Source organism: Micropterus salmoides, unplaced genomic scaffold (genome assembly GCF_014851395.1).
Source record: "Micropterus salmoides isolate LMB-PRFRI ecotype aquatic unplaced genomic scaffold, ASM1485139v1 Ms_hic_scaffold_12, whole genome shotgun sequence".
Taxonomy (NCBI): domain Eukaryota; kingdom Metazoa; phylum Chordata; class Actinopteri; order Centrarchiformes; family Centrarchidae; genus Micropterus; species Micropterus salmoides.
In genome coordinates this window covers 16,936,828-16,951,693 of record NW_024040263.1, presented here as the reverse complement: position 1 = coordinate 16,951,693, position 14,866 = coordinate 16,936,828, and the positions used below count along the sequence as shown (strand labels likewise).

The window sequence follows — 14,866 nt, the reverse complement described above, 5'->3', positions numbered from 1 at the left end:
ATCAAAACTGCGATTTGAAAGAACGCGATTAGCTAATCGTGAAGACAACAATTAAAATGTAGGTTAATTATACAGTGCATCTGACCCGTTTTAAACAGTCATGCAGTTGCAAATTCATTCCGTTGTCATCCTTGTGTGACAGATCTGCTCGCCAATGACAAGCGCACTGCACCTCCTGTTATGGTCCTACTCACCAATCAGAATGGGCACAGGGTGTGTACATTTTACAATAACAAACAAAACTAGAGGAAAACGTGTGAGACAATGGCACCAGCAGTGGTTTTGTCCGGCGTCAACTCGCACCGAAGTGTTTCAGCAGCGGAGTGTTTAGCCTACACGTTGTTAACGCGTTGTTAATTTGTCAGTTTGGTACTTAAACTACAGATAACGGCTCTCTTGCTCCGCTCTGTGCGGGCTACATATCATACGTGGAGCATTTCAGAATAAGAGCGTTTTGCCCATCTGATTTGTTCAGTTGTCCTTGATTTTTATGCTTCTACTATGGTTAAGTAGGCTACGAAGTTAAATTGTTTCTTTTTTTGTCTGTTTTAACTGTTTTTGTTGTAGTAGTACCATCGGGAGTCTGCAAAGGGTGTTTTATTTTGAAAATCGACCGGATTCTCTATGCCGTTCTGTGTCTGACTTCTTGTCTGGTTCATCTGCTCTGTGGTGCTTGACCCGGCTTCAGTCATAAATAGACTGGCAGTGAATATTGAACTTTAGCAAAACTTCAATAACAAAAATCGCATATCGAATCACAATATCTAGCAGAAAAATCGCAATTACATTTCTTTTCCCCAAAATCGTTCAGCCCTACCGCCTAGGTTTTACAATTAAAGGTTGGCGAGCTTCGCTTCCTGCAGCTGCTCAGGAGGTTAGCCAGAAATGTATTATTGTCTATCAGTCTTCTATTGCTTGTTGAAAATGACTGCTCATGTTGTATATGGTGTGGCATTGCACTTTGTTCACATAAAATGCATTGCAGCCACCTTAAAAACGTATTGGGCGTGTACATTTTTACAAGGAATATGATAGTTGCATAAGAATACGTAGTATTTTATGTGCAGTAAGATATCTTCAGTTTTCCCACTGAAGCATCCACTTTTGCTAAATGTTGGGAAACAAACAAAAAATCAGAAAAATACCTACCGGTAGCTTTCATGTATACATTTTGATTGTTTTATAATACACGTAAATTTCCTATTCTCTTCCAAGAGTTACAGGATTAATTCTTCCCTTCATATGGTTGGTTGGCCTGTGGTCTCATTGCTTTTTAGCCCGTTACATGAGGCAGGCATAGTGGTTAGGATGTTTGCATGCTGGATCGATAGCCTCCCTGCTCTCACCCACTAGCATTAATAAGATCATTGATTAGCTGCCTCCCACTGATTGATTACCCCTTTACAGCATCGAATCAGTCTATTATTAGTTCCCCCTCTGATAGGATGCTTTTGTGCCTAATGAAATTGCTTTTGTGCGATACCAGATACAATTAGAGAATGGTTGTTAGTGTGTACTGCTTTTGTCGATCATTTCTAAAGGCCTCTAAGTAGCAGGAGAAGATTTACATGCAGTCCTTGTATGATGAAAATGTATCTAGAAGTATACACAATCAAATGCACATGCATGCATACACATGCAGTATTGTGTACATGCAGGTTGTAAGAAGCCAGCAGACAAACACACATATTCATACAAACTTGGAGGAAGTCTTTTGTGGTTTCTTAGTACAGTGCTGTTGGAGGAGGAGTAGGCCCGGCGGAGCGTAGGGAGTGATGGATGAGAAGCCGTCCTGGTTTCATTCCAATAAATGAGCGGCGTTCTACTTGGGCTTCCCTTCACTGCCCTAGCTAGCAAAGCCACGATGGAGATGGATGGGCCTCTCGCTGCTGGATGTTGGAGGAGAACAGAAGGGAGAGAGGGAGAAATTGAAGGGTGAGAAAAGAGGTTGGGGCAAAAAGTGAGAGACCAGACACGGACACAGAGAGAAAAGGGGGATGGGGGGGTTATTATTATAATAATAAATAATAATAATTATAATAAGGGCAGCTAGAGAGTGAAGGAAGTAAGAGACAAAACAAGATAGCAAGGGAAGAGAAGCTATAAAGGAAGTGAAAGGTGGGGTGAAAGAGAGGGGGAAAGAAGGATGGATAAAGAAAAGAAAGTGAGGGCTCCATCTTCTTGTTTTTGTTTGGCTGACTGCACCAGGGCATGGATATATGGATATGCCACATCTGATATGACATGTAGCACGCTTGGCTGTGCATTCTGATATGTGTTGGATTGTGGAATGTGCAAGTGTGACCATCTCATCCTGCCAAGTCTTGATGGCTTGCATTAACCAACCACGAAGATAAAATTGATCCATGGGACTAACAGTGGCTGTATCACATGATTTTCCTTGGTCTAACCTAATGTGGGTTTTTTCTTCAACTCATCCCTCAGTTTCCGCTTTCTTTCCTTTTTTTGTTTAATTTTAAAATTAATTGTTTACCCTTTGTCTCCTGTTACTCAGTCTTTTGTTTATTTCTTGCATTTCGGCATCTTCTGTCACTCAAGTCCTCTTGTTTCTCTCTGACTGACATAATCTCCACCTACCTAATGTTTTGTATTCCTCTGTTGCCCTTTATCTCATCCTCGCTTCTCTCTCTTTCTCTCTCCCTCCCTCACTTTTTCTCTTTAGACATATCCCTCCAGAGTGGCCCTGTTTCCCGGTATGAGACCTCTCATTGGGGAGCCTCTTTGCCAGTTGAGAGCCCCTCCAGTGCCAGCAGCTGGGACAAAGTGATTATTGACGGAAGTGACACAGAAGCTTGGCCCTCCATCAGCCGCAGCATTGATCCCAGCCACCCTGCAGCACCAGAATGCCCCTTGGGCTCAGCTTGCTCTAACCAAGACACCAGTGCTGTCACTACCATCAGTAGTAGTAGTTTTCTGAGTATGGCCACAGGTGCCGCAGGCCAGCAGGCCCACTACACCCCTCTCAAAGCCAACAATAACATGATGACAGGACCTGGGTCAGTGAACACATTAGCTGGTAATAGAGGCTGGGGCTCAGATGGGAAACAAGATTGTATGAATGGTGGCCGAGTAGGAGCGCCCAATAACTGGGGCTCTCCAAATTTTAACTTGAACCTCAATCCCAATGCCAACCCATCAGCCTGGCCTGTTTTGGGCCACGAGGGTGGTGGAATTGGCCCCAGTGGGGTGTCAAACTCCCCATCCCTCCCACCAGGTATTAATGGTAATGGAAACATGGGAAATGGGAGCCTGGGAGGTGCTGATAATGGCGGGGGAGGTTGGGTTAACATGATTAGTGCTAACGAAAATGATCAACAGCACCCTTCAACCAACACAAGCTTGTCCTTCAATATGGAACCTGCTAACATTAACACTGACGGAGCAAACCTCACTAAGCAACAGCAGCAAGCTCAGGAGCCTATGAGCCCTATCCATGGGTTAACTGGCTGGGGAGGCCATTCACCCACTGAATCATCCCAGCTCAATGGGGACACAACAGGCAGCTCTTTATGGGGTAGTGGAGAAACCAAGGCAGCCGACTCTTCCAAGGACTCAGGCTGGGACTCAGCTACCTCTGGAGGCCTCTCTGCCTGGGGCCGCCAAGGCAGTGGTGGTGAGAGTAGTGGAAGTGGTGGCTGGGGTGACTGGGGGAAATCCTCTGGTGGTGGAGATGCATCAAAAGGCTGGGACTCAGTAGATGCTGGTAGTTCTGGATCAGGCCAAGAGCAGCAACTTAGCTCATGGGGTCAGAAGCCTGGAACAGCCCCAGCAAGCGAGGGTAGTGGGGACAGCAGTGAAGGTCGATCACACAACAGAGAGAGGTCCTCCAGCATGGAATTTTCCCCTCTGCTCCCCCGGCAGGACCTGGACCCTAGGGTGCTGAGTAACTCTGGTTGGGGACAGACCCCCATCCGTCAGCACACTGTATGGGAGATGGAGGAAGCCACCTGTGATGATGGGAAGAGCAACAGCAGCTCAGACACCTTAGGAGGCTCCAGCTCAAATGTTGGACCCTCATCCACCAATGGAGGTACCATCAACCCAAACATTGGCCCCAGTCAGAGGCCTGGGTCTGGAGGAAAAACTGACAGTGACGGATCATCATCCTCTGGCTGGGGAGTCCCTCCACCTCAGCCAATCCAGACCGGATCAGGATGGGTGGACCCCCCACAGTCACTCAGCAAAGCACCGAATGGCACTACAAGTGGCTGGGGAGACCCTTTGTCTACCAATCGTCCTAGAAATGGAGGCACACCATCCTGGGGTTCTGAGGACAAGTCTCCCAGTTGGGACGATGGTCAGAAGAAAAGTCAGCCTACTAGCTGGGGAGAGGGTCCCAAAAGCTCCCACAGTTGGGGAAACGGTAATGGCGGCTCCAATGGCTCCAGCACAGGGCAATGGGGAGAGGCAGAGGTCAAGAACAATGGTTCTGGCAGCAGCATGTGGGAAGGAGAAGGAAGCAATGGAGGAACTGGTGGGTGGAAAGAAAGCCCCAGAGGAGGAAATAGAGGAGGAGGAGGCTGGGGTAAGCCTGCTCCTACTATGAGTAACAGCAGCTGGGGGGAGACCTCACGTGCCAGTGGCCCAGTGCAGGCAGGCTGGGGCACTTCCAAGCCTCAAGAGAGCAGCAGTAGCAGCAGCAGCACTGACAGTGGAGGAGGAGGCAGCATTTGTTCATGGGGTGGTCCTGGTTCCGTGAAGCAGAACCCATCTGGCTGGAGCAATGCTAGCAAACAGGACCAGGGCATGGAGCCAACTGGCTGGGAAGAGCCCTCCCCTCCCTCCATCCGCAGAAAGATGGAGATTGATGATGGAACGTCCACCTGGGGCGATCCCGGCACCTGCAACAAGACTGTCAACCTGTGGGATCGTAACAATCCCAATGGTAACCCAAGCAACAGCGGACCACCTCCAAGTAAGAATGGTGGAGTGATTATCCCCAACAATAACAACAACAATCACCATCACACTCACCACATGCACCACCATACTCATCATGGCCAACCCCCAACTCACCTGCAACACCATGGAAACAACAACGGGTCACCCAACACTGGCGCTTCACATCCAGGTGCAGGCCCCCAGGGTAGACCCCCCCTCACCAACCCAGGTAACATATTATGGCTGTGCTGTTTAAAAAAACAAAAACTCAAATTTTTATAGATTTTATATTCTGAAAATGCTGAAACATTTCATAATCTCTTTAAAATTAAGATACTTGAATATTTAAAAATGTATGTACATTTAAAAATACCTTTATATAAAAACTTGATGTTTTAAATATCCAAAGTTTTCCCCTGACCACACAAGTATAGACAAAGCTTAAAGCAAGACCTGTTTTCACTCGCACATAAAGTGACTAAATTACTAATAAAAGGCATTGTTGGCAATGATGGTTATTCAATTCAAAGTTTATTCCTTCAAATAATTCTCTGTGATTATTAAGCAGATAGTCTCAGAAGTATTGAGGGCTTCTTAATGTTCATTCGTACATAATAAAGACCGTACAGCAAGCTTAAGTCAGTTCAAATAAGTCTTTGTGAAGACAAAGGCCATGCATATAGACATCCTCTCCTTTTGATTGTGAATGAGACCATTGCCCCCTGCTGTTTGTAATTTGCACTGCATCTACCACAGAGCATCATGACCACCTGAAGACACATTTGTGCTGAACACAGTTTCACCCAATCACCCATCTCTACTGAAGTCAGTATAGACAAAAAAGAAAAGAGTGGAAGATCTTGCACCAACAGACCTAAGCTGTTGCTTTCATCCATATACTCCTACACATTTGTACACACACACACACTACCTGACAAGCCTGACTGAGCTGGTCAAGGTTCTGCTGCTGTCAGGAGGAGGCTAGCATGAAAGGCACAAGCTTACTGCCGTTTTACTACAGCTCATCATGAGGGCCCGAAAAGACAACTTGACAAAAAGAGATATGAAATGTTAGTTAACAGTGCAGGGGTTTTCAGTTGCTTGGATCATCATAATATAGTTTTCGGTTAAAGACAGACATATGCATGAACATAATGCAAGTTTGCATTTTCCATTGTTTAGTACTCAAGGAAGGACTGAAGTTAAAAGTAAAAACTGCTAACAGATGAAGATTTTACTGGAGTGAAAATTTTTATTTTAGGTTGGGGAGAACTTCCCAGTGTTCAACCCAAGTCGGAGCCTGCTTGGGGAGAGCCAGCAACTCCGACATCAACTGTGGACAATGGCACCTCTGCCTGGGGCAAGCCCCAAGGGGTAGTAGGAGGATGGGGAGACGGTGGCCACGAGCCCTCTGGACCCTATGGCAGAGCCAACGGACCCCCAGGTTCTGCACCCTGCAAGCCAGGTAACACGCACAGATGAGTAATATTTGCACTGAAGCATGATATCAACCATGGGAAATCAGCATATACTAAAATTTATTGATTAAACTCTTACCCATTCTGGCTGATATACTACAATAGCAAACTGTGACATAGATGAGATTATTGTTTTAGGTTAGTTTCACATGTCCCGGTGTACAACAAGTCCACACAATACCATACATAGTAAACTGCACCTGTTCCAGTTTTTCAGATTACATTTTGAAAAGTAGTACAATGTAAATGAGCTTTTCTTCAGCTTCAGCCTGTCAGCATAATTGTCACCTTGACAATTCAGGCATTTCAGATTCGGGTTGTGTGCAGTGGTACCACCCCCCACCCCCTAAAAGACAGATTGATGGTAACTCCCAGCATGTATCCATTGCCACACTTCAGTTAAGGGAACGAAAACAGGAAGTTTCTTCAGACCTGTACCATTTGTAGAAATTCTGATGGTTCTTGTTAGTGCTACTGGTGTGTTGCTGAGATTAAAGCAATTCCACACCTCAGTAGGTCTTGGTTATTTGTGCTGTTGTTTGAAATGGTGGAAATGGTGGAGGAGGGTGTAGGGGGAAATACAGCATGCCAATGGCAACAGTGGCACCAAGTGGTCAGGTTGAAAATGACTTGCTGCTCATCCAAATGGCCTGTGGACACAACATATAACAAACAGCATTTTTATTGTCGTTTTGATATTACATCTTCATTCTGTCTTTGATGTTACTTCATCTGTTTCTCAGGCCCAAAATCTATGCAAGATAGCTGGGGAAATGGAGGAGAGGAGATGGGCATGTCTACTGGCCAATGGGACGCTGAGGATGGGGACATGTGGAACAGCCCCACCTCCCAGGAGAGCAGCTCTTCTTGCAACTCCTGGAGCAATGGACCCAAGAAGGGCCCTAGCAAGGTCAGACCTGACTCTTGTCATAAATATACTGGCAGATGTCAATGATGGCAGTTATTGTGATTTAAATTCAGTTAAATTTAATATAACTTTTGTGTTGTTAGGGGAAGATGGGCAACAAGCCAGATGAGGCGTGGATCATGAACCGTCTCATCAAACAGCTCACTGACATGGGCTTTCCGGTATGGGGGAAGTTCTCACACTGACATATAGCTACTGACATGCTTCTTTTAGGCAGATCTTTCATTTCTTTCTTTTTTATTACTGCTTTGTGTGATTTTCATTAAGTCTTGATACATTTCTGCCTGTTAATAACTGTGTCTGTAAGGTGTCAGTGAGCACTTTGAAAGGCTCCTATAAACAAAAATCTAAAATTTGGATTACATACAGAATCCTCTGCTGAACAGTCTAGAAATACACAAAGATGTACAAACTGTTGAAAACGGACACATAAGACCTTCTCCTGCAATTACACCATGGTCAGTGACAGACTTATCCATGTGTTACAGAGAGATCCTGCTGAGGAGGCTTTGAAGAGCAACAACATGAATCTTGACCAGGCCATGAGTAAGTTCACCAACACATTTGTGGAGAGTATGTGTCCTTGTGTGTCTATTGCAAGTGCTGATATGAGATTCTTTTACTCAGTGTGACAGTACAAATACACAGTTGATTTACTTTTCGAGGGATTACAATCAGCATTCAATTCTTTTGCCGCATTTCCACATTTTTAAATGAATCACAGAATAATACCAATACCATACTTTTCTAGAGTAATATTTGATTTCAGTGAGGGCTACATTTTGCTTACTGTCAAATACCTGCATACCCAAAGTGTATATAGACATATTGATATTTATAGAAGAATTAAAGGACATTTAAAATACATCATACTAGATTAAATGCATATAAACATCAATTGATTGTATGACAGTTTATTTCCTTATCTAGACTTATAATAAATCTATCTTCCTCCTTTCTGCTCCCAGGCGCCCTGTTGGAGAAGAAGATTGACCTGGACAAGCGGGGCATGGGCATGTCTGATTACAGCAATGGCATGAACAAGCCCCTGGTTTGTCGGCCCTCTGCACTCTCCAAAGACCCCTCTGACCGCACCGCCTTTCATGACAAGGTAAGACAATAAGCAAGCCTATTGGAAATGAGTGTTTACATTATCCGATCTTTCCTGTTGTCAGTACAAATTTTTGTGTAATCTTCACTCCCTTAATCATTCATGTTTGCAGTGTGTTACGATCATCTCTTTGTCCCCCCCCCCCCATCAACTACTTATGTTCCTCTGGTCCAGGATGGTGTTCTGTCAGATGATGCCCCCCCATCACCGTTTCTGCCTTCTCCCAGCCTGAAGCTCCCCCTGGCCAACAGTAGCCTTCCAGGGCAGGGTCTGGGACAGGGCAACCCGGGGCTGGTCATGCAAAACTTGAACAACAGACAGGTAACACATTCTGTAACACAGTTATGCCACACACTGTCACAGAACTTCACTTGAGTTGGGAAAAATAACAGAAACACTTGACAGTATTAGACAGTCCAAATAAAAAAACCTGCAATAAAGTCTACCTTTCTGAATGTTCTGTTCATGTTCATATAACATTGTTGAGACTGGGGGAATTTTGAGATAACATATAGAACAGCAATATTTTGTGCAGTGGTTATTTTATTTTCCTCAGTTTTAATGTAGATTGAAAAAGAGATAGGAAAACATCATTTGTGGTATGTAAAGTGCAAGCATTCAAGGACTTGAATACATTTGAGCAGCTGCTTTACTAACTACAGAATATACTGACAGATTATGCTACTAAATCTTGGTCAGTGGAAAACACATTTAGTCTGTGTTTACCACACTGGAAATGCATTACCATCATTTTAAAACTTAATGGCTCTGTGCAGGATTTAAGTGTATATGATGTAGTGATTGCAAGAAATCTCCAAATTATTATTTTATACACACTTCACACGTGTGTGTGTGTGTGTGTGTGTGACCTTGCCTGAAGTGCCCATTGAAATCAGATAGTTCTGTTCTATCAAGTATCACCCCCAGAGGCATCCATGGCCCAGAAAACTGCAGTATGTCCTTGAAGCCCAAACAAAGGCACTGTAAGCAGGCCTTTTTTTGCACTGAATGAAAAAACACCTCTCCATCAACATGGAATCAGAAATGTGGTTGAGTTTCCATTTACAGGATAATTGTTTTGGCCCGTTTGATAAATCCAAGTAGTCACGATTTTGTGATCTAACAACTTGCTACTCTCAGTTAGTGTTAAATGCTTTGGTTGCTTTGTGCACAAGGTGTTGTGTGAAGTTAGACCTTGAGGGTAAATGCTTTGAGAAATGTTTTTAGACATTGCTGTGTGTACAGGGAATATCATCGACCCATGCTAGGCTTTTGAGTGCACTTGTAAAATGTCTTTTTCATCCAATTCAAGAGCACTCATGCGTGTATTGAATGAACCCATCAAATGGATAAAGACTTGACAGCTGGATGCTCAACTCTTGGTCTTACTCTTGCGGTATTTTGTAATTGTTTGCTGGCGTGGTCAAGAATACAGATTTTCGTTTCCAATTCAGTGGCTCAGTTCCTCAATAATGAAATGGCTTCAGTAATTTGAATAAAGGTGGAGGTTTCGAAGACCTTTCCAATCCAAACCAGTCCATTTTTATTTATATATCACATTTTAAAAAACAGTTTACAAAGTTCTGCAAAAGGAATAAAACACATATAAAAACACAAACACATATAAACATAGATAACATACAAACAAATGGTTCAGGAACAATTCAAAGGCAAGAACAGAACACTACACAGCTCTCAGAGGTTTCATTGACTCCTGCTTGCAGATGCCCAGCGGAATGTTTGGCAGTAGTGGAGCAGCACAAACCCGGGCCATGCAGCAGCAGCCGCCTCCTCAGCCACCAGTGCCACCTCTCAGCTCCTCCCAGCCTAGTCTACGTGCTCAAGTGCCTCAGTTTCTCTCCCCTCAGGTAGATATACACACATATTGATGTACTCATTCCATGCCAAAAGTATGCCCTGGCTTGTGTGAATGTGGTTGTAATTTATTTATGTTGCATCACAGGGATGATTTGATGACCCAGAACAATAGACAACATAGACTTTGATTGCGTTTGATGATTACTCTTTTTACTTTTACTTACTTACTTTTTACACTTTCCAACTTATGCAACATCTGAGTAAAACGCTTGACAAGAATCTAAAACTGGTAGTGTTAGCCTATTATAGTCTTTGAAAATTTTAAATTTTAGAAGTAAATCAGCAAAAATACAATATATTGTGAAGACCACAAGTTATTTTGTGAGAATCATACTATGCCTCTTTCCTCTTCTCCTTCTTGCTCATATGTAGTAGTGACTAGTTTTACCATGCCAGAAGGTACTGTTGTACAGTTGTGATTTGCAATGACTAACTTGTCACCTCTCCTTTCTGCCCCCCCCCCCCAGGTCCAAGCACAGCTCTTGCAGTTTGCAGCAAAAAACATTGGTCTGAATCCTGCACTTTTAACTTCACCAATAAACCCTCAACAAATGACTCTCTTGTACCAACTTCAGCAACTGCAAATGGTGAGGCAGTCCATCTTTCCGTCTTTATTTGTAGTGCAGCGTTTGTACACACTATAAAAACATGTCTGACGTTTTGTTATGTCTACGTGTGTTAGTTTTGAATTTCATTTCTCATTCATTTTCTCATATTTACAACCTTCACAAATATCCAGAATGTGTCCATTTGAAAATATTTGAGAAATTGGAACAAATATTTATCAGATGGAAACAGTTGACCCCTCTCTCCTACTGTTTTTTTTCCCCCTCCATTATTGTCTGTTTGATCATTGTATTGAACTTTTGATTCTCTTCATTCAGGCGTACCAGCGTTTACAAATCCAGCAGCAGATGATGCAGGCGCAACGCAATGTTTCCGGCCCAATTAGACAACAAGAGCAGCAAGTGAGTCAACAAATGCATCATTACACACAAATATGATCATAAATGTCATTCATTTTATGCGTGTGACCCCATGTGAGCACTGACTCAAAACAGCATTGTTATTTCTCAACAAATATTTTGATTCTGACATGATGCCATAACAACAACAGATGGAAAAACACATGAAGTTACAACACATGTTGCTCAAACTTAAAGATATCTGCATGGGAATGGGTTACTTCTCGTTGAACATGAGCCAATCACTTTGTGAAAAGGAGAAAGAGTTTTTTCTCCTTCTTTGAAAATGTGGGGTTTTGTTAGACAGATATCAGCAACCTGCAGGAAGATGAGGCTTGTTGAAGGCGGAAATGCTTTTGTGAAGAAGTGCTTGTGTCTCCCACAGTTTTTCTAAAATTTTCCTTTTAATAATCTTATCTTTCCTTACCACCTTGTCTTCCTCCTTGGTTTTCTGTCTTCGCTTCTTCTTTTCACTGCTCACCTTCATTTGTCCAACACCTTTTCACCCTATTGTTTTCTCATCCTTTCCCTTCTAACCTCAAGTGTTTTTCCTTCCCTCCTCCCCCTCCTTTCTCTCTTTTCCTTATTTTATCCGTCTGTCTTGCTTTTGCCACCACATAAACTTGATTAATCTTCTTGTTTTCCTCCTCTTCGTTGCCCAGAACTTTATTTTATGATGCATTGTTGTGACGCTGCTTCTCTTCTCTGCCAGGTTGCACGCACAATCACCAACATGCAGCAGCAGATCCAGCAGCACCAGCGTCAGCTGTACCAGGCGCTGCTGATGAAGCAGCAGCAACTTCCCTCTCATTCCTCTTCCTCCGCCGCTGGTCTGCATCCCCCGGGCGGCCCCGCCGGAGGCCCTGGCTCTAGCAAATCAACTATGGATCCCTTCACAGGCCCACACCACGCTTCGGGCCTCGCCGACACACTGCACACCAAAGAGCCACCGTCTTCGCCCAACGCCTACAGCACCTATCAACTCTGTGAGTGTGGGATGGGGACAGCACAAGGTTGAAAATTTTTTGGGCCGGTCACTTTTGCTCAAGATGTGACTTTGACGGAAAATGTTGCTTGATTGTTGAGAGGAGCAATTTTCCTCTGCTGCCTTTGAGGTAGCAACCTTGTCATGCATACATCTGTACTCACACCATACAGTGTGGTCAAACACAATTCATACATACATCACGTGGACCACTAATAAATGCATCCAACTAAATTAAACTAGCTTAGCTAAACTAACTGGTTCATAGTTCGAAGCTGGGTTTTTTTTTTTGTTTTGTTTGTTTTTTTTGGTATGGATGAAAAAATAAATATAAAAACTTCCACCACTGACATGCATATTTGGAATAAATGAATATTCTTTAATTTTATGTGTGCAGCTGGACTGAATCCAAATATGAATGTAAACTGCATGGAGGTTGGCAGTCTGTCCCTGAAGGAGCCCCCTCAGCCTCAATCCCGCCTGTCCCAGTGGACACACACCAACTCCATGGACAGCCTCTCTGGCAACTCCTCAAACATGGAGAACAACCTCAATAAGCACGGTATGTGGAAGAAAAACATAAGCAGGCATGCACACATTCACACATATTTACATACAGTATTAAAGTAAAATGAAATACAAATGAAACCGCCTTTACTTGCCATCTTAAATGTACATATTATACAGAATCTGTACAGTTTCCCTGCACATTTGTTGTATAGTAATGTACCACTAGGCAGCTTGAAGTGTTGTATAATAGCAGCTATAATGCAATGCATTTTGAAAAATGTAATTCCTTTTAGTAGATACGATAGTTCTCTTATACAGGAGAGATGGATGGACTTTTGAAAATGTGTTAAAGTGGGCAATAATTCTTATTTGTCTTTTGCATATACTAGGTGCCATATCTGCTGCCTCTAGCTTGGGCCCCCCTGGGAAGCCCCCCCAGCTGGAGGATTCATACAGCCCTTACAATCTGATGTCCAGCTCTGAGTCCCCGACCAGCCCCCTGGTGCCCCCGGACAGCTGGGTCCAGGGCAAGAGCCCCAACGAAAAGATCTCCAATGGGACCAACATTAACTGGCCCCCAGGTAAGGGCAATATGTAAATAAATAACCGTTGAAACCCCTACACATCCATAGCCAAACCCACAAGGGAGTTTTCACTTGTGTTGCCTAATTAGATTTCTTGTCCAAGCAGGGCTTGAATGACACCTCCCTCACTCTCATGTTAGAAGAAGAATATGATGAAGAAGACATACTTTATTAATCCCACAAGGGGAAATTCAATGTTAGTTTTAGTCCATGAGGGCGGGGCAACTTACCCAGTTACAACAGATACTTTTCAGAGTCTAATTCATGGTCCTCCACAGCAGCTACTGTTTTTGCAGCTAATGGGTGTCCAAGTAAAAAAGAAATAAAGAGGAAGACATAAATAAAAAGAAACATGTTTGGGTTTGAGAACAAATCTGTTCTGCCCTAGATTTTGCATACTCTAGTACAAGATCAAAATACAATGCTAATGTAGTGCTACTACAAAAAAAAAAAATTAAATATTTGCTGCAGAAGTAGCATCAGTTGATTAAATGTGACAAAATCTGTGGTTTAGAGGCTTGTGTGAACTTTTAAAACTTCTGGGAAGTCATGAGATGGCTTTGAGTTCCTCAAAATCAGATTTTGTTGTTTCAAAAACCCTTCATCAAACCCTTTATTTTGCTCCCTTAGAGTTCTGCCCAGGTGTGCCATGGAAGGGCCTTCAGAACATTGACCCTGAGAATGACCCCAACATGACCCCTGGCAGTGTCCCCAGCGGTCCCACCATCAACACCAACATTCATGACGTCAATCGATACCTGCTGCGCGACAGGAATGGAGATATGAACAGAGGCAAGAACTCTAATATCAATTCAAGACTAGCAGTAACCCTAAACCAGAAAAATGTTGTGTGAAGTGAATCAACCGTAAATGAATAATTACTTCACTTGCGATAGGTGAACTGTCTACTTACACCCCAGGCCCATCATGTGCTCGTACTGATACATACATGAAGTTACTTGTTTTTTGTTTTGCCTCCGTCTCTGGTCACAACACTGTTACGTCTACAACCACATAGCCACTTTCCCAGCTCCTCCACTTCAGAATGGCTCTCTGCCTCCAACCAGCAGTGACTGGCCAGTCAGTGGCTACTCTAGCTCTTTAAGTTTGACATCCTCTGATGCAGAAAGCTCAGGTACACAAATATAGAGTATCTGCCCTCCATGTGTGGACCTCCTCAACCTCTCCTCATCCAAATGGGAGCCCTGATAGTACACTGCCTACTTATCCTTAACCTTACCTGACCCCATATTTATGACCCTTCTTACTTCAAGTAACGCCTAAACTTGTTCCCTCTACTTTGTGAATATGTCCGTGGCTCTTATAATACACCGTTTTGTAGAAAGTATTTTTCTTGTTTCTGCATTTAAAGGAAGGCAGGTATTCCACACAAGTCCAGACCAGTAGAAACTGAAAAATAAACATGAAAATATCAGTGTTTTGCAGTCTGTCCCAATGGGACTGTAAACATAGTTTCTGCTTCAGCAAGTATTTGTGTCTGTATTAACATTGCCTTTCAAATTTT

At 43.4% G+C, this 14,866-nt stretch overlaps 1 protein-coding gene across 3 annotated transcripts in view; it reads left to right on the top strand.

The window, feature by feature from the left end:
• The window catches only part of tnrc6c2 (trinucleotide repeat containing adaptor 6C2), a 54,411-nt gene that overhangs the window by 29,681 nt on the left and 9,864 nt on the right, over nt 1-14,866 (top strand). For all 3 annotated transcript variants that reach the window (XM_038713758.1, XM_038713757.1, XM_038713756.1), the window contains 14 exons: nt 2,684-5,131; nt 6,164-6,367; nt 7,124-7,290; nt 7,392-7,469; nt 7,797-7,854; nt 8,277-8,419; nt 8,594-8,740; nt 10,144-10,287; nt 10,765-10,884; nt 11,182-11,265; nt 11,975-12,248; nt 12,645-12,809; nt 13,147-13,338; nt 13,972-14,133. In XM_038713758.1, coding sequence (XP_038569686.1) covers nt 2,684-5,131; nt 6,164-6,367; nt 7,124-7,290; nt 7,392-7,469; nt 7,797-7,854; nt 8,277-8,419; nt 8,594-8,740; nt 10,144-10,287; nt 10,765-10,884; nt 11,182-11,265; nt 11,975-12,248; nt 12,645-12,809; nt 13,147-13,338; nt 13,972-14,133 — 4,386 coding nt within the window. The remainder of the gene's footprint in view (nt 1-2,683; nt 5,132-6,163; nt 6,368-7,123; nt 7,291-7,391; nt 7,470-7,796; nt 7,855-8,276; nt 8,420-8,593; nt 8,741-10,143; nt 10,288-10,764; nt 10,885-11,181; nt 11,266-11,974; nt 12,249-12,644; nt 12,810-13,146; nt 13,339-13,971; nt 14,134-14,866) is intronic.